Here is a 24,320-nt window from a genome sequence, read left to right on the forward strand (position 1 = left end):
TCACTCTCTTCTATACCTATTATCCTTAGGTTTGATCTTCTCAGTGCGTCCTGGATTTCCTGGATGTTCTGGGTTAGGAGCTTTTTGCTTTTTTGCATTTTCTTTGACTGCTGTGTCAATGTTTTCTATGGTGTCTTCTGCCCCTGAGATTTTTCTCTTCTATCTTGTATTCTGTTGGTGATGCTTGCATCTATGACTCCTGATTTCTTTTGTAGGTTTTCTATCTCCAGGGTTGTCTCTCTTTCTCATTTCTTTATTGTTTCTGTTTTCATTTTTAGATTCTGGATTTCCTTCACCTGTTTGATTGTGTTTTCCTGTAGTTCTTTAAGGGATTTTTGTGTTTCCTCTTGAAGGACTTCTAGCTGTTTACCTGTGTTTCTTGTATTTCTTTGAGGGGCTATTTATGTCTTTCTTAAAATCCTGTATCATCATCATGAGAAGTGATTTTATATCTGAATCTTGCTTTTCCATTGTGATGGTATGTCCATGACTTGGTATGGTGAAAGTATTGGGTTCTCATGAGGCCAAGTGACTTTGGTTTGCGTTGCTTATATTCTTATGCTTGCCCTGCACCATCTGGTTATCTCTAGTGCTAAATCTGACTAAAGCCTGTCCTTCCAGTGATCCTGGTTGTGTCAGAACTCCTCAGAGTCAAGCTGTCTCTGTGATCCTGTGAGTCTGAGGTCCTGTGACACTGGACTTGTTAGAGCACCTGGGAGTGGAGCTTCCTCTGGGTGCTGTGGGACTGGCTGTGGAGCTTGCCCCAAGGTCTACTCAGGGCACCAGCCCAGACAGCTAGACATAAAATTTATCTATTATTCATGGGTAGTTTATACACATAGTCTGAGAGAAATTTAAAATAATACTTTTAGTGCACCTGTATTTTGGTGAAATCTGTTTCATGAGGTCAGGTATTGAATTTTACATTTGGAATGCAAGTTTGCATTATAAAGAGTTTGTGGCTGGGTAGTGGTGGCACATGCCTTTAATCCTAGCACTTAGGAAGCAGGGGCAGGTGGATTTCTGAGTTTGAAGCCAGCCTGGTCTACAGAGTGAGTTCCAGGGCAGCCATGGCTATACAGAGAAACCCTATCTTGGGGAAATAAAAAAGAAAAGAGTTTGTGTCTGAGCATCTCAGCCTTCTTTCTTTTGGCTGTTCTTCTGATCATCTTCTGTAGATGGAGGAACTGAAGCTTGGAAAATACTTTTTGATTTGTAAGTACGATTGCAGATGTAAACCTCTATGATTGTAGAGTTATAGTTTATGAGGTATGTTTCATATAGTCCAGGACTATGATTGTTTTAAATTTAACAATGCCAAAAAAAAATTCTCTGGAAGCCAAAAAAATACATGTGTCCCTGTGTGTGGTTACAGAGAATCTGTAACTTGGAGTGTGTGCCAGTAGGAGGCACACATCATTTCCTAGGCATTACTCTTCACCACGTTCTCTCCTGACAGCACCTCCATCTGTGGCAAGATTGTGTTATTTCTAAGAAAACACTAGTTTCTTTGATTAAAAATATGTTTCCCATGGTTTTCAAAAAGCCAGAGATAAAGAAGAAATTATTGGCCTCTTGCTCAAAGGACAAGGGAAGGTGGAAATGCTGTCCCCAGGAACTTTTGGTAGAAAAATTAGCTTGGTCAGATACTGTGACCAGTAGCTCACTACAGTTGATTGTATTTTAGGGATGAAAGAACCTCAGAAATAATCCATCTTCTTAGTTTCACAAATAAGTTTTGTTTGAAATGCCAAATCTTCTAAAGAATTTAACTATGTGATTAAGATTTAATCTATACTTCTTATTTCTCAATAATTCTATTTCAAACAGTGTTGAACAGAGTCAGACAGTTTTCATAACAACTGTTCATTGTATATATAGTATGAGCATGTCTTGTACAGTTTCCTTGTTTGTAATGTAATTGTGAGGAAATTAGGAAATCTTACATGATATTTATTTATTTATTTATTTAACAGTTTTTGATGCCTAGATATATGTGGGGTGGAAATGAGTAGAAATGGCTTTATCCTGTGAAAGTAACCAAGGACTTATTGGAAGTTGCTTTAGCACTTACAATCACGAGTTCAAATGAATTAGGGAATGAACAAGGTCCTCAACTGTCAAAACTGTCTTTTCCCATAGTGTCTTTTGAAATGCAGGGAACTGAGATAAAAATTTCTGTGAGTTCCCAGCCCACATACCTGAGACAGTGGTTGATGGAGTCTGTTACTTTGAGTCTTGTCAGTGGAAGAGACTTCTTCCAGGGAAGGCTCACATCAATGACAGATCACAGTGTTGTTCTTGTATGAAACAATGCTTTCTAATATTTCTCGATATGTGATTATAAAACATTTTGTTCAGAGCTTATACAGTTCCATCAGAACACAGCTACCATCATTTATTTAAAATAGCAGGGTTCATTTGTGATAGAGACTGAGAAGGGATTATAACATCTGAAATATTTACGATTCGGCCTTGTATAGAAAGACGTTGCCAGCCCATTATAAAGCAGCAGGAATGATTTATGTCCCAGAGAGCCATTGTGTGTTGTAACTGCTTTGTTTCCCTTCAATGCTAGCTGAATTTCTACCATATTGGCTTGAAGGATATCTCCATTTCTCTCCTTTCCAGAACAACCATTTATGATTCATTCATGACTATTTTCCTGAGTTCCTCTGACTATTTTCTAGTGCTTCTTTTTGCAAACCAGGTGAACAGACCAAAACCATACAGGAAGCGTTGTGTTTTGCCTGATGCAGCTCTTCCACTAGAGGATGTATCTGACATGTTACCTCCCTGATTGTTATAGAAGCCTGTAATTTGATTCCGTTCTTCATAGTAGAACATTGATTCAAATGTATACAATGTGACTTTCACTCCCAGTGAGTTGAATAATCCTATTACTGTTGGGTTCATGTTTGCAAAGAGAAAATCTTAATTATTCACATTCCGTTAGCATTTTAATAACTTGTTATGTTTGTCTTGATTGATTACATTAAGATTAATTAATGTGTATTCTTTTCATCGATTAACCTTCAGTACTTGAAATACTCCTTAACCTTCTAATAGAAAAAAAGTCTTTTAAAGTTATTCCCCTCAATTCTGGTGTCAGGTTCCTTGAGGCCCGTGTAATAAGGGAGGCCCCTGCTACTATATAAGAATCTTGTGTCTGAGAGCCATTGAAAGCTTTGGGCACTGTCATCAAATTTTGAAAGCTTAGAAGTAGGTGCTGTGCATCTAGAAAGAGCACACTGATTATTTCGTAGGGCTATCCTATTATCTGGCGCTTGAAGTTTTGATGGGAGGTATGCGGGTGGGGCTTACTGACAGGAGTTGGACTCTGTCTAGAATCTATTTCAGGCACACACCCTTTGTAGTGGACTCTTGTCACACTTTGATGTGAACCTAAGATGCTCAGTAAATGAAGTTTGAGGCCAGAGGGAAAAGAGAAAGACTACCGAGACTATGTGCACACTAGAGTCGAAGCTGGGAAGTGGTGAGGGGAGCCATAAGTTGGGTTGAGGTATAAGGGAAGGATTTGCTGTGGCATGTGGTGAGAAGGTTAAGAATCGAGTTGTGGATCAGATAGGAAACCCCTATGTTATCATTGCTACAATGTGGAAAAAGAGGGCGAATGGTTATAATCCAACTCTGGGGCTTCCAAACCTTTAATTGCAAAGCAAGTTACTGTATGGTTAGAAACGTAAGCTGTTGTGGTAAAGCTATGGTTTTGGGTTTAAGAGGGAACAGAGAAGTGGGAGCTGTGATCATTTTCTGCTGGGGAAAATAGAGAGGCAGAGGCTCACATGGTAGGAGGACTGTATAGAAGTAAGGAAGTCCTGAAAGGACAAGGGAGAGCTGTCCTCAGAGCCTGAGCTGTCGCTGTGGTCTGTCTGGGGCTTGCACAGGTCCAATGAATGCTGTTGTAGGTCCTGTGAGGTCCTGTGTGCAGCCACCTCTCTGTGCTGAGAGGACACTCTTTGTTCCCAGCCGTGCATCTCAATTGTTACCCCATTTTCCTTAAAGTAGCGGCAATTATTTTGTAATCCCAGCACTGTGAAGGCAAGTGGATCTTTGTGAGGTCAGGGACAGCCTAGTCTATATTTTGCAAGCTTCAGGCCAGCCAAGGCTTCATTGTGATTTCCTGTCTCAAAAATCAAAACAAAACAAAGTAAATAGCTGCAATTTTAGTGTTTATTTTTTATTTTTATTTTTATTTTATTTTATTTTTTTGTTTTTCTAGACAGGGTTTCTCTTTGTAGCCCTGGCTGTCCTGGAACTCACTCTGTAGACCATGCTGGCCTGGAACTCAGAAATCTGCCTGCTTCTGCTTCCCAAGTGCTGGGATTAAAGGCATGCATCACATCACCAACTGCCTGACTAGTGTTTTTTTTCTTTTTTGTTTTGTTTTGTTTTGTTTTGTTTTGTTTTGTTTTTAAAAAACAACTCTAAATGTTAAAATTACTCAGAGAGGGAAAGAAAATTGTGGGGAAAAAAAGTACATTTTTGGTCTTATCTTTAGGAAAGGTAAAGAGCTATGTCAAGATGGAGTAGACATATACTCAAAATCATAATAATTGACATCAAAGGTAGTGGTGGCCCACGCCTTTATTCCCAGCACTCAGGAGGCAGAGGCAGGTAGATCTCTGAGTTAGAGGCCACCCTGGTGTACAGAGTGAGTTCTAAGGCAGCCAGGGCTTCACAGTGAAACCTTGTTTCAAAAAACATTAAACAAATAAACAATTGGCAGTGAAGGAAAAGATGGTTCATGGTATTTGGCAATGGGGGATTAAAGATCACATCTGAGCTTTCTCAGCAATGACCTTATGCCTGTAAGTTGACATCCTTTTCAGAACCTGAATAAATGAGTTAGTGGTCTTAGTTTTTAGATATGCTTTAAAGGCTTTTATCACCTTTATTCAGTTTTGGTCTAGAGTGTTTCAAGTGGGTCAGTTGCATGTACATACCATGAAATGAGTGAACACAGTGACCAAATGTTTGGACACTGACTCCTTTCAGTTATGAGACTTCATAACACTGAGAGCTCTAGCAAGTAATTGATGGCCTGTAGTTTTCTGTATTTCACTTAGAGAAATTAGAGAGATAGCCTCCCCCATTTTAACCTAAAGTAACAGGAAACAAATGAGACATGGGGAGACTTTTCTAAGGATGACTTTACAAACCTAGTCAAAGGGGTGCAGAGCCATAACTGATTGTCTGCTGAGTTGAGATAAGCAACCATGTGCGCGTGTGCACGTATTCACAAGACACGCTTCCCCAAGCATTCTGCCTATTCGGGGAGCTGCTAGGTTTTGTGCTGATAGAGTTGTGCTTTGAGAAATACCCAGTTTCCTGCTTAACTGCTTCACTATGGGATATGCAGGTGAAATGAAATTTGGAATAGATTCTGACTATATAGAATAACTTTAAATATAATACTTAAATTTGTTCTTTTAAAATAACATCACATTATGTAGGCTTAAAAATATAAACTAGTTTATTCCTTACCACATGTGAACTTGTTATATATAATTGTTACTAATTTCAGATAAGCATGCAAAGGAATTTCTCAGACATGCCCCATTGTTTCTTCTGTATCAGTTTGAGTTATACTCATAGAGACTTAAATGGAAACCAACAATAAATTTATATTTCTCTTCTTTTGGCCAAAAGCTTAAAATCAAGCATCTGAATTTAGGTTATATCATAATACAGAAAATAAAATAAAATTTATAAACAATTCTGAAACAAAAATCTTTATACTAGTGATTGCAAAAGAAAACACACACAAGCACATGCATGCAACAGGAGCCAATGCATGCACACACGTGTGCATGCACGTGATACAGTTGTACTTACCTTAGAGAAAACCTAAAATAGGGTATTGAAGATTTATAGAACAAGGCTATTTGGGATATGAGCTTACCTAGGTCTTAGAAGACTCACTCTTGTGCTGAAAAAGGAAAGAGTGCATTTGATAGCTCAATAGAAAGCTATCAAATTTGTAACATTTTAACAGACAGCCTTCCTTTAAGTATACTCTATGCATTCTGAAATTTTGTTACTGTGTGAAAAGTGTGTGTGTGTGTGTGTGTGTGTGTGTGTGTGTGTGTGTGTATGTGTGTGATTGCCGGTGTGCATGTCCCTACAGTCATATGGAGGTCAGAGGATGACTATGGAGTTAGTTCTTTTCTTCTTTCACCTTTACACATGATGGAAAGCAGATCATTGGGCTCACATAACAAGTAGTTTACCAGCGGAACCATCTTGTCCAGCTGAGTATGCTTTCAGTAATAAAATTGTACCTCCTCCCAATACTAGAAGTACTAAGTCTTTTATTTTAAGTTGCTTGCATATTATCATTTATATACTTCTCTATTGTTTTCAAATACTGCTTTATTTGCACAATTGGTTATTTTAACGTTGCAACTTTAACAAGTAGATATCAAGCAAGCTAACCCTGGCACTTCACTTCTGCCCTGTAGCTTGTGCTCCCTCCCCATGTGCTCTCATGCAGTGTTAAATGAATAGAATACTTAATTGAAGAAGATTTTATTGTTATATTTATCAATATGTTTCTAATTTTATAATTTCTTCTTTCTTTATGTGTACGAGTCTGTGGTGTGCATGTTCATTTTTGGCAGTGTGTGCCTACATGCACATGTGGAGGTCGGAGGTTGACCTAGAAGTCTTCTTTAATCACTAGCTGCTATAATCATTGAAGTAGGGTCTCTGAATTGAACCCACAGCTCCCTGATATGGCTGGTAGCTCTTCAGCTTGCTTTAACCATGGAGCCATCCCCTGTTCCCTTATAATAACTATTTTGAACAATAAATTATTTGGGATATTAGCATTTTCTCTCATTGTTAATTTTAATTCATTTACATATCAGGTCTCTTACTTTTTTTATTAAAAACTGAATTAAAACTTTCATTATTGTTACTATTGCATGTATTTGTCCTTTATGTGTCTGGGGTCACATGTACCGTGATGTGCATTTGGAAGCCAGAGGTCAAGTTTGTGGAGTTGTCTCTCTCCATTTCTACAGAAATTCTAAGACTGAACTTGCTCAGGTCCTCAAGCTCCTGCAGAAAATCCTTTTACAGAGTAGTGATCTTGCTGGCCCTCATTGATAATTTTATCCTGGAATTCACAATAATGTATTTATAAGTGGGAGAGCAAAGTCATACGCATTAATAATTAGACAAAGTGAATTCAAAGATTACTTTGGTTATGAAATCTATGTGACCTTCATTTTGGCAGGTGGAGTAGAGTGTTTAGGAACTTCATATCAGTTTTATTTTTCTTCATTTGCTTCCATTACATTTTCCTTAGGGAACACATTAAAGTATGTGTTTATTCTCTGAACATCCTAGAAGAGATAATTAGAACAAATGAAACTTCTGAAGCAGTTTTGTCAATGAGGAATACTCAATGATGAGCAATCAAACTTTCTAAGGTGTTTGAAACACCTCAGGCCTCCGGGTCAGAGGAGTCAAGTGGTACAAACTCTGTCCCATGTTGTTGACATGTCAGATGCCTAATGTTTTTAGCATACTGATGCCTCTAAGGTTATAAAAAAAGAAGGCTTCTTGGAAAACATTGTAACCTTTAATCTAATTCTTATAACCCTGTACCCAAAAAGAGACATTGATCTGTGATCTGTGCATTGAGTTCACGTAAAAGCAAGGAGCGCCCATCAGTTGGTGGCGGAGTCCTTGCATCATCCTCATCATGGCCTTTGTTGGAAAGGTTCTCATCCTCGGGGGATCACCTTCTCTAACTTTTTTTTTTGATGGCTAAATCCATCTATTATTTCACTGTCTTCATGTAAGCAGGCAAACAAACAACTCATATGAGATAAACTTTGGTTTTAAGGTCCCACAACTCTTAAGTGTATTCCTGTTCCTACTTGCTGCAGATACGCCTCAACATTATTAATATTCCTCCTTAGCTGCTGGCTTGAACTTTTTTAAGCAGGGACATTTTTATATATTTACAATTTAATTCATGCTGAGGTTTTTATTACTTTTTCTCGGCAACTTATTTTTTTATGCATCTCTAGCCACATTTTCAACTCATTTGTTTTTTTTCATTTGAACTTTTAAAATGCTATGTAATTTTTAGCAATTATTTGTTTTTTTTCCCAAGAGGTTTTACAGTAGACAGACCAACAGCTTTGCTTTGGAACCCGACCTTCTGGATTGGAATCTCAACATAATACTTCTTACTTATACCATCTTGGCAAATTAACTTATAAATGTAGGTAATAGCAGCGTCTCCTTGTGGAGTCGATGTGAAGATTAAAGGAATGAGCATACAGAGAAGTCCAAAATAGTGTCTGACACATAGGAAGCAAAGAAACATTGCACATGAACATCAGCTTCGTTCACACTTATTCTTCAGAGTGGCTCATAATGGCTCAGCGTTTATGGATGCTAAGACAGTTTACTTTGAACAAATTGTACAGTGAATACAAGGAACTATTATGCAAGCAGCTAAGATGATGCAGCAGATCTAGATCTAATAGCCAGAGGAACTACTAATGCTACTTTTAGGTGTAATATGCAGTTCCACGTTCTTGCCGTAAATTTAATCTTTAAGAGCTGTGTCCATTTTAAGACAGTTCTTTGTAAACAAAAGAAATCATGGAAAAAGGTATACATGCTGAGAATGACTGGAGGGAGTCTTGAACTCTTGAACCTTCTGTCCATGATTTTTAAAGTGAAGCATTATGCACACAGTACCCATTTTGTACATTTCAGAATTTTAAAAGCATTGGAACAAACTTCCATCTTTGCTTGTGTGGAGTAGGTCACTCTGAAGAAAGTCCACATACTTTTAAGATGTGTGTTTTAAAACCAGATTTAGGAGAGTAAGAATAAGATAATGCTCTGCGAGTCAAGGAGCAAGTTGCTATTATTTTCAATTCTTTTTGTTTGAGCAGATTAAGAAGAAATAGGTTAGTCACAAATTCCCATTTGTCCACAGGTGTGAGCACAGCCTTAAAATGCCCGAGTTACTCTGAAAATGACAGAAGTTTTCAAAAGGTAAAATTTAAAATAAGACAGAAGGAATAATAGGAGAAATAAATGTGTGTACACAAATCTGTGGTTTTCATATTTGAATAATGTTTGCCAATAAGTGAAAGTGTTACCTCTACTATTTGAGACTACTATTTCACTAATGCAGTCATGTGCGTGTAAATGCTTCAAACATATGTAGCATATGTCTTTTCATCTATTTGTGATTAAATGTACAACCTTAGATGTCAACCTTCCATAATTTAGAGATAATAATCTGGAACCCTCCTGTAATTACTTTTAAATGTAGATTATTCTTCTCATTTCTCATTTCATTGCTCCTTAATTCCCTTGCAAAGCTTTATTTGCTGTAATATAACCAAGAACCCTGATCCGTGTGTCGTTGTGGTTTGTTGGTAGAAGGCCAGTATTTAAATTTCTTTGAGGTCTCTTGCTGAGTGGCATCACAGGATGAAGAGCCCTTCAGCAGGGTGAATGTGCTTGTGGTTTTTGCTCTTGTGCATTTTGTGACAAAGGAATTCCCTTTTGAATCGCGCTGCTCCCTTGAAACCCTGGAGCCTCTGGTTCAAGCAGCGCAGTCAGTCTGTGCAGTGTCCCTGACGTCATCCGGCGTATGCATAAGCTCTGCTATTGTCTTACCGCTAGAGCTGGGCTGAGGACTGCAGTCTGTGCTGCTGCTCAGACCTGCCCCGCGCTGCGCTAGTTACCTAGCCTTGCCTCACTGCATCCCTCAAGAGCCACTTCAGGCAGTCTTTCGTTGCCTGCTGGATTTTTGAAAAGCAGCTCTTCGATTTGGGGTGGTGTAGGAGACCTGGCTTTCCATTCTCAAGAGAAAGCTGAAGCGCTCAGAGGAGAATCTGGCTGCTGGACATAGCTCGGACTGCATTGTCTAGCTTCATGACCCCTGCTGTGTAGCCGGCTCATCTCTTTGCTCTCAGGAGCACATGCACATCTTACATTTTCCTACTTCCCTTTTCTTTTTCTTTCCCTTCTTCTAATTTTTTTTTTTTTAAAGCAGCTTCTGGAGCCAGCCATGTTTGGTACTGAATCTTCATGTAAGTAAATGGATCCTACTTTTCTGTTCTATAGAATCTGTGTGCTGTCATGGTTTCGCTGGCTTGAGTTCATATCATTTTGCCTTAGGTTAATAATATTTGCATTTGCCTCTAATCACAGAGGAACTGGTCTTGGGTAAGGGACTTCCCTGAAGTGGATTATTCATTCTTAAAGCCAGAGATGTCAATGTGGTCAAAAACCAGGCCTCCGAGAGGGAGGAGGCAAGAGACAGGATCCAGGCAGCCTCCCAGTCGCTGCTAATTGATGGGATCAGGCCTGTCACCAATACATTGTCAGAGGCTTCTAGTGTCCTTAAACCCTGAAATAGATGTGAGAGGACTCTGAGATGACAGCATTTATAAGATAAGGGCTCATATTTTTCGTCTAAGGAGAGATAAAGGTGTCTTTAAATATCTTCCTCCATGTTTTTAACAGGAACACACCAGTAGGTGCTACATGTAGATTTAAGAACAATAAATAGTGTTTTACTTGAAGACAGTGTTTTTTTGTTTTTTGTTTTTGTTTTTTTAACAATGGCTTCAATTTTGATATGTTGTCTAAGATCACAGAACATCAGCATTGTATCTGTTTTAAACTCAACACAATGAAATTGCTTTGGTGCAGAGCAGGCCCTGCACAGTGGGCTAGGCTGGACAGCACTGGTAGACACACTAAATAGGTAGGTATTTAAGCAATCATGATAGCCAACCTATCTGAGAACTGTTTAAATGTTTGATATAAAGTAACATAACCTGTCGGTGAGGTTGCACGGCCCCTGCAGAACATTTTGCTACCATTGGTTAGTAAAGGTGAGAGTTAAGAGTTTCTAGAGCTTTGACCTACTGGCCTGGCTTTGCAGTGGGGGCAGGGGGCTGGGTTAAGGCGGGACATTGAGGAAATCTATTTTTGATTAATTTGTAATGTGACCTTAACTTTCTGGTAACAGCCATCCATGTGAGTGTGGGATGGCTGATGATTATTGTAAAACAGCAGCATTTGAAGAGCTAATGACTCTCAGTTCTTTTGTTTATTGACTGGCTTTGACAAAGGCTCATTTTTATTGTTTTATTGTAGAAACCTCCCATCTCTGACACTACCATATTCTCTAATCAAGTTCAAGACACTAATAGTGAGGTTTAGTATCCATTCAACCAAAGACGATAGTGTTTCTTAATAATTTGAAAATATTTTAAAATTCATTTAATGGTACATTGGAATTCTTATCACCCAAGAAACAGATATCCACCAGCAGAGATTCTCCCACCTTTGTTTTAGTAATGGAATTTTGTTAAGACCTTAGGTGAGGAAAAAAATTATATTTATACTGTGTATTAAAAGAAAATGAGTGTGGTTATTGGCAGTTGAAATCCATTGTTAGGCCTTATGCTAGGGTCTCTTCCATTGTCTGGTATGTTTTTCCAAGACGACACAGCCTGTTTTTTTCACCATCAAACCTTATCTTTTGATAGTCTCACCCATGTGCTATGTGGTATATTTGAAAACTGCTCTTCGTTTCCATAGCTACCATTTTGGAACAGAATTGAACACTGCTTAGCAAACAGAACACTGTCATGCATTTTTTTTTTTTTTTTTTTTTTTTTTTTTTTTTTTTTTTTTTTTTTTTTTTTTTTTTTTTTTTTTTTTGCTTTTACTTAGAACCTCTTTGCTTTGACTGAGGATTAATTTTTGTCTTGCTTGTGTCTAGAAGCCCACAGGTATTCATGCTTCCAGTGGGCATTTAGGACTGGAAATGGCTGCCTTCTTTTAGATGAGGAGATAGTGTGTACTCTAAGCTAAGTGTGTTTGCTCTGTTTGCAACTATAGCCCTTCATCTTTATTACTTCACCCTGGGCGGTGTTTTGAGGCCTTGAAACCTCTCCACACTGAGAACATGTAGGGCGGGGTACTCTCTGAAGTTTTACTTACTCTAGCAGGAGTCTCCCAAACCACTGACCTATCTTAGGGAAGTCATTTTCTACCTCGCTTGCAGTGCTGAGGTAGACCCTGGCAACACTAGAAGCTTCCTTCAGAGTTGTGAGTCTTATTCTTGATTTCTGGCTGCCTTACCTTACTTGCATCTGATTCTTTACTTACAAATCCTATACTGGATTATACTAGACTTATACTATTTCCCCCTTCCTTTTCCTCCCTCCAGTTCTCTTCGTATACATACCCTTTGTTGCTCTCTTTCAAATCTATGGCCTCCTTTTTCATTAATTGTTGTTAACACGCATCTATGTATGTTTGTGATGTATTTATCACTAAGTACCTAAATACAGCGTATAATGTTGCTTGTATGTTTTCGGGACTGACCCCTTGGTACTGGATAATCAGTTGGTAGGCTCTCCCCTGGCGAAGACTGTTTCCCCACTTCTCAGCATTCCTTAGTTGCTTGCTGTTTCAATTGGTTGATGTGCCGCAGGATGCATAAGTCTTAGTATGGCTACTAAGCATTTGCACCCATGTTTGTACTAGAAGCATCCCTACCTGGAAGGAGATACAGAACATTTCTGTTTCCTCAGGAAGAATTATGGCTTTCCCATTCATTATTCTGGCCAAGTGATAATTACCATTCTGATTTGTGACTTCCCAGACTCATGTTAATGAATCTTTTAAATTTTCTTCCTTGCTTTCTTGTTTTTTTACATATAAGGCAAGGGAACACGTCTTCATTTTTAACTTGTTGAGTATATAATTAAGTTGATTTTTTTTGTCTTATATTTCTGAGATCAGGTGTCTCTAGTGGTCTGGGTTCTACATTATTATATTTCTGTCTCACCGAATATTTGCTTAAGTAATTCTCTCTCCTAAACATCCCCAAATGAAAAGAAAATTTATAGCCTTTTCTAAATGACAAAATGGATTTGAAAGAGCAAATGTCTTGAAAATTAAAGACTTATATAACTATGTAAAAATAATTAATGAATTCAATTAATGTCTGATACAGTTTATTTTGTTTAATTTTTGTCTGTTTTTATAGTACAAGTGATCCGGTCCAAGGATTTCTATATACCAGGCAAGCACTCTTCCATCTCCATCCCACTAACATCATTTCATCCTCTGTCTCTAACAGTCCCACTTGCATCTTCCTGACCAGTGGATTTCCATTTCTTCCCTGTCTGTACTAGGGTAGACTGGCCATTGTCTTTTTAAGCTCTGCTTTGATATGAACTTGTCTGCTGCTTCTGGAGACTCACCATGGCAGTGTAGGAAGCAAAGTAGCCCTGGGGTGCTCTGTCACTCTGTGATGGTATCACTCTGTGATGGTATCACTCTGGCACTCTGTGATGGTATCACTCTGGCACTCTGGCACTCTGGCACTCTGTGATGGTATCACTCTGGCGCTCTGTCACTCTGTGATGGTATCACTCTGGCACTCTGGCACCATCTAGATGCTTTTAAATTTTTTTCACGAAATTTTTCACATCTAGAACTGAGACTAATGCTTTTCTTCTTTATTGGTTTTGAAGAAATACAATTAGCTTTTGCGTGTCAGAATAATTTAAGTGTAAGGAGAAAATGCCATTAATAAAGTTTTATCGAGTAAAGCAGGCATTGCATGCATATTTGGAGTATACTTAACTTCATTTAATGAAGCTTATGTAGAAAGATCAGTTGAATTCTGCAAAATTAAAAAAAATTCTTGGAAACTTTTAAAGAGGTAAAATTTCAGCTTTTATGAAGTTAAAAAAGAACTGGTAACAGGAGAAAAAATGGTGCTTCTCTTTTTGTTACATGAGGAAAACTGTGGTGTTGCTATTTGTTTACACCCTCCCTCGTAAAGCTGGTTATTCTCAAACAAAATCAATTAGCATTGTCTGAGATCAGGTCTGCTCCTGCCCCCTCTTGTATTTAACTTTTTCATTTCTCAAGGGTGCCAATGAAAGGGACTGTTTAAGATATGAAGCGCTGGGAATTGTGCCCTGGTACATTAATTTGTCTCCCAAAGCACCTACCTTATTAGACTAGTCCCTTACCTGCTGAGAAATAGGATATCCCCAAGGCATATAGCATCATCTAATTTCTACATTCACATTTCGTAACAGATTTACTAAAGAGAACATTCTAACTCCCTGCAACAATAGACCCAAATAAACTCTTCTGTGAGAGGGGGGGGGGGGGAGAGAGAAAGGGAGAGAAGGAGAGAGAGACAGGGAGGGAGAGAGAGAGGGAGAGAGAGAGAGAGAACATTCTAGACTAATGCATTTGTGAGACATGGAGGAAAGCACTAGAATACAATAACTAGTGAGAGACACACTCATCTGATCATAGCGGCAATGGGGTGATGACAGATGATCCAGAGTTTCCTCTGTGATTGGCCTGTATCACCTTGGATGGGATAATGAGAAAGACTTGTTGATGCTACTCATATACTTTGTCTGTGGTGGGCACCAAAGTTCACTGTTGCCATTACTTTCCTTATAGACACATTCATTAAGTTGGAACTGGATAGTTTGTTAGTAATAGTAATAAGAACCATGGTGTCATGTTGCCAAAACCAAAGCCATTCTCAAATGGTAGTTGTACGAGAGATAAGTCAGATGAATACACCTTGCAAGGTTAGCTCACAAAGCTGCTGGAATGGAGTGCCTCTGTCAAGGAAACCAGAAGCTGCACTCCTTTATGTGTGCCAAGGGGACTTTTTTGACAGCTGGCTGTGTGAAGGTTGAACTTTGGTCTGTTGTTTTACTGTGACGAGTGGATAAGCTGAAATATGAATAGGGATTATAGTTGCCCCAGATCACCTTTAAAATGGACAATTTCTCAATATAAACACCAGATTATTATTAGTAACCATGTTAGAACTGTTTTTCTGCTGTTAGTATGCTAGACATTTTATTACTATTGCTATTTCCCCCTTTGTAGTATTTGCCATATGAATTGGGTAATTTAGGAACACCAGTTTTTTTTGTCTTTCTTACAACATTAACCTGGCTGCTAGTATTGAGCTATATTGCATTTTAGATGCTTTCATCTCAAAGCAAAAATAGAAATGCTTAACTGGAGTTTTACTAAACTCCCAAGTCTGCACTTAGCACATGTATGTAAAGAAAACTATTATCGCATGGCTTTAGATAAGCAGAGTAGCACAGAGAGCTAAGGTATGAGGCTACGAGACAGCAGCTGTGGCTCACGGGGATTTAGGTTGGGAGAAACTTTCATAGGAGCTTGGGAGAAGTTTAGGGTCATGTAATATTTTTGACTTGCTTCTCTGTCTCCTTTTCATTCTAACAGCAGGTTCTGATGTGAGACTTCCTTTGGAATATCTTCTCTGTTGATAGTTAACATTGTAACCTTTAAATCTAAGAGGATATTTTAAAGATAGGAGTAAATTTCTTTGTGGACAATTCATGTTTATCTACTAGTTCAAAAGTAGAATAAAAATATCCATTGGTTTCTTACATTCACCTCAGTGTTGGACTCCCTGTTAGCCTACAGTTTGTTCAGCAAAAGTTACACAAGTGTCCAGTGGTTTGCTGTTTTCATTGCTACAATGGACCAGATTCATATCCTGTCTAAACTGTGGGAAATCCATCAGGGAAAATTACCATATATGGAACTTTCCCCGTAGAAATCCCATGGAATTACACAGGATGTGAATAGTACTTATTGTTATGGAGTCTGAGCTAGGAAAGTCACTGCACACATGTATTTTTAAAGCATTCACAATATCTATAATATCTAGTTAATATAATCAGTTATTTTAACTCTCAATGCAATATCATTTGGTATACCAGACTATGAATTGTGTGGTTACTTTTGTGCTTTTACCTAGAAAATACACATTTGGTATCAATTACAAGTCATATTTACTATTCTATAATAGTAAGTTGTAAGGTCTTCACTATATTTTGTTTGTATTCTTGACTCATAGAGGTAGTTGTGGATTTAAAAAATGATTGTGCAGTTTAATATGTAAGGCAGAAATGGCAGGCAGAAGAGATAAAGAACACCAAGTATAGACATCCTGGGCTGTCAATTGACTGCACTGAAATGGTGTCTGTACCACATACCACCAGGGTTTGGCTGTGCACATTTAAACTGTGCTTATTAAGTGAAATTTTAGTATTAAGAGAACTGCCTTTTCAGAGTCAGAACATATGCACCAGGGAGAGACTTACCAAATATCAACTCTGTAAATACTATCCAGCAGTAGGAAGGAGTAACAAAAAACAAAAACAAAACAAACAAACAAACAAAAAAAAACAAAAAAAGGAAGCAATCAGGTCCTCAGACTTGGTGAGAGAATGGAAGGTCCACGGAGGATCCATGGAGGGAGGACGCCTTTGAAGAAGAGTTTGATAGAGATGGATGAGGTGCGTCTGCGTTGGAAAACGCCTTGTGTCTTTACTACCTCTGCTCACTGCCGTGGCAGGTAGCACTAAGTAATCACAACAGTCTTGCAGAAATGGCTCCAGCCTATTAAGGTGTAGTGTTCACCATTTAAAGTACTTTATCAGTCTAAATGTTGTCCAAGTTAGTGTGATAGATATATGAGTGTGTGATTTAAGCAAATACACCAAATTAAGGAAAAGTGGTTATCTTCAGGGTTCCAGGTATATACTTTTACGTGTAAAGTACACGGTCTGGGTTATGTTGTGGTTCTCAGCAGTGCCAGTGGGTTAATGAGTCAGCTGTTATGGGTCTCTTATGAACAAAGATTCCTCCAGTTTAAACAGTATTCCCAGAGCATGGCAGATACCACCACTCACTAAGCTTTTTAGTACATCAAGTGAACACTTATGATATGTTTAATCATATGGGGTTATTACAGGGGTAAAGATCATGTTTTAGGCTAAGGAGGTTTTCATGTATTTCTAGTATGTCAGAAATATGTCAATGGACAACTCTTACTTGTCATCTTTTTGAGCAAGATTAGGCGACCCAAAAGAGCAATAGCGTAGGAAATGTTAATTACCAAGTGTAAATTTATCATGGAACTGGTAAGTTTCCATATACAATGGCTTGAGAATGTCAGATTGAAGTTGAATTGTTATTTTTAAAGGTTATGTAGTAATAACAAGTTGCTCTAGCCATCAATTTCTCTACAGCATGAAAATAAAATTGTATCCCTGTTGTGATTCAGAATTAAGCACATATTTAAATTTCAAGACTTTGCACACATTTGGTGCAGCAGCAAGCCTGTTGAGAACGTATATGGACTGAGAAATCACTGTCTTCGCTGTTGTAACTTTTGCCATTTCCTCCAGCCTATTAAGGTGTAATGTTCACCATTTAAAGTACTTTATCAGTATAAATGTTGTCCAAGTTAGTGTGAAAAATTTATGAGTGTGTGATTTAAGCAACTATACCAAATTAAGGAAAAGTGGGACTAGCCACTAGACATTGAGGAAAGGCTTTTTGTAGGGTCTGGCCTGGGGAAAAACACATAGCTGGTCCAGCCAGCCTTGCCTCATTCAGAAGCCTGCGATTTCTCATCTGAACTTCCATAGGCTTATTTTATATCATGTTATTATTACTATCTTATAGCCCCAAACACAGCATCTTAAAAATCAGTGTGCATTGTTTTCACTGTTCTTTGCATTAAGCAAGCCCCACTTATTGTTCCCATCCTTAGATCTCAGAAGCAGTTATAGCCAGATTTCTGTAGCTATTTTTTTGTTTGTTTGTTTTTCGAGACAGGGTTTCTCTGTGTAGCTCTGGCTGTCATGGAACTCACTCTGTAGACCAGGCTGGCCTCGAACTCAGAAATCCACCTGCCTCTGCCTCCCAAGTGCTGGGATTACAGGCATGCGCCACCACCGTGCAGCTGTAGCTAGCTATTTTTAAGGCTCATGTGAGCAAGAGGTCCAGAATAGCTTTGTCTCCTACCTGTTGACTTGGAGTTTGCTGGAGCTATGGGCAGCACGGTTTGTTCTTAGCTTCCTCATGTGGCTAAAGCATAGTGGTGAATTCTTGGAAGTAATATTTCATGACAGAGCATTCTGAGAGGGCAGGCAGAGGCTGTGCTGTTTGCATTGCTTTAGCTTCTGAGGTCTTCAAAGTCACTTCCATCTATAATAGTGGCCATATAAGTCACTAGGATGAGCCAGATTCAAAGGGAGGGGGGTAAAAACCATTTTGTGGTGAGGGTGTAAACGGCAAGGTCACATTGCAGAGGAGCATGTAATATGGAAAATATAATTGCAGCTTTATCTGGAAAATAGAGTTTGCCACAAGTAGTTTCTAGACTAAAGAGGCACTGCTCAGAGATTTGGACATATTTAACACACTGTTTCAGAAGGTGAATATTTCAGACTTATATCCTATCTCATTTTTAGTTATTCATTTCTGCCATTATAATACAAAATTAGTATAGACTTAATAGTACTAAATTAGTATAGACAAATAATATAAGCTAGTGTAGTAGAAATTTATTTTTTATGCCAGTACACATGAATCAAAGGAAAAATATACTTTTTACTTAAATTGGTATTATGAAATATGCAGGGTATTTAAGGGAAACGACTTCATTGTTTACTTTCATTTTGTATCTTTCTTGAATGTATGTGTGTGCATCACATTACTTCCTGTTTTATCCAGTGGCCAGAAGAGGATATTGGATCTCCTGAAAGTGGAGTCACAGGAGGTTATTAACTGCTCTATGAGGGTTGAGGACAGAACCTGGGTCCTCTGCAAGAGTAACAAGTGCTCTTGACTACTGAGCCATCTCTCAGCCGTGGGAAATCAGTTTGAAAATAACATGATTCAAGTTACATACAGTGTGTTCAGTTTCAGTGTATAGTTTGATGGAATGTGTATATTCTTGTAGTCAGCATTATTACAGTCTAGATTATCTAAACATGCTATTATCACACTAAAGAATTCCCCTATGTTTTACAGCCAGTTCCCCTAGTTGCAATCTCATACAAATGGAACAATACACTGTATACTTTTTGTTCAGCATAATGTTTTCAGCCATGTTGTTGGAGCTACTGAGAGTTCTTACTGTTGAATAACAGAAATAAATGTCCTGGTTCTGCAGAGAGTTTTTTCCTGTCTTAAGGTCTTGTGAATAAAGCTACCATATAAATACTCAGTGATGATTCTTCCTGGGGACCTGTTTTCATTTCTTAGCCACGACTTTATTTTATCTGGCTATTTGACTTTTCAGAGCTGTGTATTGAACGCGGGACCTCACATGTGTTAAGCAAAGGCTCTTCCATGAAGCTATATCCCCAGACCCTAAGCTTTCATTTTCCTTCTCAACAATTATATAACTGGAAATGCTGTTTTTGAGAAATTGCCAGATCACTTTCCAGAATCATCATATGTGTTTTACCGCAGGGGAGGGGAGTTGATTTTTTCCCCATTCTTGCCAATATTGGCTTTGTCAGCATTTTCAATTCATGCCATTTAGTGAGCATGTGATGGCATACTGTGTTGTCAGTGTGCATTTTCTCACTCTGAAATATGTTGAGAAGATTTTTATACACTTCCCGGTCCTTTGTATGTATTTTTTTTGATGAAGTAGCATTTAAATAACTTATTTTAAAAATTTAGTCTTTACTGAGTTTTGAGAGATCCTCATATATTTTGATACAGTACTTTTGTTAAATCTAGATACTGACAATACTTTCTTTTAGTATGTAGTTTTTGTTATTGTTGTGTTTTCCTGACAGTGTTGAATTTTAAATTTTGACCAAGCACAATTATCAATTTCTAATGCACTGTGTAAAAAGTTGTGTCTGCTCTCAGGCTGAGATTTTTCCTCTATATTTTCTTTTAAACGTTTTGCATCTGTGTATATAGTGAGCCATTGTGATCACAGTTTTACACATAGTGTGTGTTAAGAGGGATGTTCGTTTTTTTTTTCACCCAGCAATTGAGATTTCTTCTTGTATTTTATGGGTATGGGTATGGGCATGTTCATACAATGGTGCATGTGTGGAGGTCAGATGATGACAACATATATGGCCTGGAGATCAGATCAGGTGCTCAGGCCAGTGGACACACCCGTGTCAGCTGAGCTGCATGTTCCCCCTGCTTCCATGAAGGTGATATGCTCGTCCCACCTCTGTCAGCTGGGCTGCATGGTCCCCATGCTTTCATGAAGATAGTATGCATATCCTTTCATTTATGCCTTGACTCTGGTCCAGCATAGAAATTCAGATATGAAGTTACAAAACCAGTTAGAGCTTAGAGCTGCTTTCTTAATCCATTAACAAAAGAATACACAGAGAGAGTAACCTACATCACTTAACCAGCTATATGATCCTAGAAAAAGTACTATGTAATATAAAAATATGAACAAAAGAGGTTCCCTTTCTAAGCCTTCCTGTTCTCCTCTGGGGTTACTGGCTTTTCCAGAGGCCCTCATATATCTATTTTCTTCCTGATCTCCAGAGACGAAGCAAAACTTCCCTTGAAACAGATTTGCTGTAACATTTGTCACCTTTAAAAATTAAAACAAATTTCTAGGAACTTTCTCTAATCATTTGCCTTACCTGTAATAATTTTCAAAATCTGCATGTTTTGTAAGTTTTTTAAAACTTCCCATTCTTGTTATGGGAAGCTTGTAGTAGTCCTATAAGAAATTAAACCATTAATAATGTAGTCTCTTGAAACCTGCAAGGTGAGTATTTCAATAAATTGTGGGATCATTTCAGCTGACCTCATTCCTTTTCTGTGTTGGTTCTTGCCAGCTCTATTTTGTTAATATTTTTATTATATAGATATATATTTATAGAGCACAATGCTAAGGAAGCTGTGCTTTTTGTCAGGCAAGTAAGATAGCCTGTGTTTGTGATGTTGTTTTGGGGACCTCATCCATTAGGTTGGGTTTGTCTGCTTGAAAAATGGGTATAATAGTTAAACTTGTGGCATTGTCATAACGTGTAAAGTGAACAGATCTCCTGAATGGTTAAAATTTTCCATGCTACAAACATTTTACAGTTACATAACCAATATATTTAATTGATATAAATAGTGTGTAAACAAGGATATAAACAGCAACTTAAAACACATACAGAAAGGAAAGAATGAAATTTAAAAATAAAAAGCATTAGGTTTGATCCCTGCCATGTGGCAGCAATGAAATTGTAATTTATCCATGTATACTTTTATATCAGTTCTGACACACACACACACACACACACACACACACACACACACGCATGCGCGCACACACACACTCGGTACTGGTCCTTTTGTTGCTCTTCGAATCCCATCTCATGGATTCTGGTAGGATTCCTCTGGGTCTTTGCAATAGTCTCCTTCACCTTATCTCTTGAGCTCTTCTTCCTTTAGCCCTGCATTTCTTAACCTGTGGGCCACAACTCCCTTGGGAGTCAAATGACCCTTTCCCAGGAGTCACCTAAGACCATCTGCATTTCAGATTATGATTCATAACAGTCAAAATTAAAGTTATGAAGTAGCAACAAAAATAATTTTCTGGTTGGGGTCCCCACAGCATGAGGAGCTGTAGCAAGGGTCGCAGCATTAGGAAGGCTCAGAGCCACTGCTTTACACAGGCTTGTTCCACATGGCGATTTTTTTTTCTTATTTGTTGATATACAGCTGCCATGACTGATCTCACCCAGAGTAAGAAACCTGACATCCCTGCTGTTTTAGAAACCCCCGTGTCCTTCCAAACAGTTTTTTTCTCCTTACCAGACATTTTCTTTCTTTTTGTGATTTAAAATTAGCATTGCTTTGGAATTATACAATTTATATTGTTGTGTGAGTTAGTTTATTGACCATGTTCCTCAGTGCCCAGCACCTGTTCAAAAGCATTTCAGTAACTTTTCATTGCTTTTTGAACTAAATATAGACTCTTGCACTGGGTGTTCTAAGCCAGCCACCATATGGTCCCAACTTTCCTATCTTGTCTTAACTCCTACCACTACCTTGTAATATGCTGCAGGCAAACAGAGCTTATTTGTTTTTTTTCCAAAATGCATTTTCTCATACAGGATCTTCCACTTGGACCTTCTTTTTCTAGCTGTTCATAGCTTTAGTAATCTTTCATTCTCTGATGTTGCTTCCAAATACCAACCCTCCCTTTAACCCTCATCCGATCAGCATAGTCTTACCACGTGGAACACATGTTCTCAACTTCGTTTTCAATTATGATCTCTATCTTTACACCTTTCCCGTGAAATAGCCTACATTTTCAACGTCCTGCTGTATTTTATACTGGAGCAGCATGGGTACTGTTTTATGTGCTCTGGACTTTCTAGAATGGAATCTTATTTTACTTACTAACTAAATAACCATAGGCAGATTATTTAGCTTCTCAGTGCCTTTCTCTATAAAGTGAGGACATGAGGAATTGTGTGTGCAGGCACCATTTTGAGTTTTAAGTGTCTTAAACTACCTGTTTTGATGAAGGCTCAGTAAACATCTCTTGTTCTTGTAAGATGCTGTTCTGCCAGTCATGTGTGTTAGTGCCTCATACCCTGAGTTACACTGTGTTTTCCCTAAGTCTAGACTTTATTTTGGCATTTGTTAAGCTGATTATTAAGAATAATTTGTCTACTTAATAGTTAGCAGTATATGTGTTGAGGGAGGCTAACAGTTATTTTTACAGAGAGAACCTTAGTGGCTTCAGGTTTTATCCTGATATCAGCTACCAATTATAACCTAATCTCATTCTAGAGAGTTTTACTTAAGGAATTAAATGTGGCAATGCCAGTCTCCTCTTTATTGTAGGAACATGTCTAAAATCTAAATAGAATTCACACACACACACACACACACACACACACACACACACACACACACACGGTATTTTTTAAAAATTCTTTTAAGCTTGATTTGTAAAGAGAATATTTCTGAATACAAATAGCCACCAGCTAGTATATAGTTTTTTTTATGTTTATGTGTTTACTTTTGATTGTTTTAAAGTCATACATTTTTGTATGTCTTTATTTGAAAGTTCTATGATACTTTGATAGATACTATACCAGACTTTGTAAATGATTAATTGTAATTTAGATGTATTCATTGCCACTTTCACCTTCTGAGGAAATTGATGCACACTTTAATTTAAAATCTAGTTGTTTATTCTTCTTATTAATATTATTATTGTTATTACTCTGTGTGTGTGTGTGTGTGTATGCTCATACATGTGGTCAGAAGACATTTGGCAGTGGCTCTCTGCTTCTACTATGGGTCCAGTGCTTTGAACTCAGGCAGCCAGACTTGCATGGAAAGTGCCTTTTCACTGACTGAGATGTCTCACTAACCCAAACATTACTGATTTTTAATGAGGATGGACAGAGTCTAGCACTATTTAGGGAGAAAAATAAAATACCTGTGGGTTTGCTTCTTGCTTTGTTTCTTTTAGTATTCATAGTAGGGTGCAGAAGAAATGACTTTGTCTGTCTGTCCTTTTTAGTACTAGTCCACACTGGGAATCTCTCTAGTTGCTACAGCCTTGTCTCTTTCAAGCTCTTACCAAACAAAGGTAATTTTGGATTCAGTGAGAGATCTTGTTTTTTTTTTCTTTTTTTTCTTTTTTTTTAGCTATCAATAAACTACCAGGGCCCTGAGAATTTAGGTCTTCATGAGCTGCCCACCTTACTGCAGTCCATTTGTTTTTGATCCTAAATAGCCTGTCTCCAGTTTCTCTTGTTGAGGAAGTTGAAGTCTGCAAATGCCATCTGTGTGTGTAGTGTCAGTCTGGAACAATAATTCAGGGATGCGGAGCACGTCTTGCCTTTGTTTCCTGATATTGTGCATTGATTTCTTTGTAAACTATTTCAAATGAATGAAAGCAATATTTTCTATTTTTAGTTTTTGGTGGGTAGCTGCAGACTTTAAAAAGCAACTCATCTGAAATTCAAATTCTCATTGGCACATCTAGTTTGCTTAAAGTAAAAACATGATCATAGACGTTTTAACTGAGATGGTTTTTTAACTGTCAGACCTTTTCTTGCCATAGCAACTTAGTTTTTCTTTTTGTTTTTTATTTTCATTTTTAAATAATGGAATGTTCATCTTTTAGGCACTGTGGCCAGTCTGTAGATTTGTTTTTTCGATGAATGCCTTCAGGATTTTCTTGACTTGACGTTTTTAAGTAAATAAAACTTAAGTTCTGTCTTTGGAATTAATATCTCTCTCCTTCTCTCTCTCTCTCTGGACAGTAAATGCCTCTAAAATTAGTATTAGTCTTGTTTGGTTCCCTTTTTATTTTGCTATTTTCTCTTTTCCATTCTCTCCCTTCCCCACCCTATTTTTTTCAATGAGTAAATTCTTTGTAAAGTAGCTTGTCC

The 24,320-nt window shown here is 37.9% G+C and overlaps 1 protein-coding gene across 7 annotated transcripts in view; it reads left to right on the forward strand.

The window, feature by feature from the left end:
- St7 (suppression of tumorigenicity 7) overlaps positions 1-24,320 on the forward strand; it is a 252,070-nt gene that overhangs the window by 45,660 nt on the left and 182,090 nt on the right. The window contains exon 1 of one of the 7 annotated variants that reach the window (XM_031381229.1): positions 9,028-9,051. The exons of 4 other annotated variants lie outside the window; for them this stretch is intronic. Coding sequence is in view for 2 of the 3 variants with exons in the window: in XM_031381227.1 (XP_031237087.1) it covers positions 10,079-10,100 (22 nt within the window). In the remaining variant the exon portion in view is untranslated. Of the gene's footprint in view, positions 1-9,027; positions 9,052-9,082; positions 10,101-24,320 lie in introns of those variants that run through there. 2 more of the 7 variants (XM_031381227.1, XM_031381230.1) reach the window with 2 other exon arrangements.

The sequence above is a fragment of the Mastomys coucha genome, unplaced genomic scaffold (assembly GCF_008632895.1).
Source record: "Mastomys coucha isolate ucsf_1 unplaced genomic scaffold, UCSF_Mcou_1 pScaffold20, whole genome shotgun sequence".
NCBI classification, from domain to species: Eukaryota; Metazoa; Chordata; class Mammalia; order Rodentia; family Muridae; genus Mastomys; species Mastomys coucha.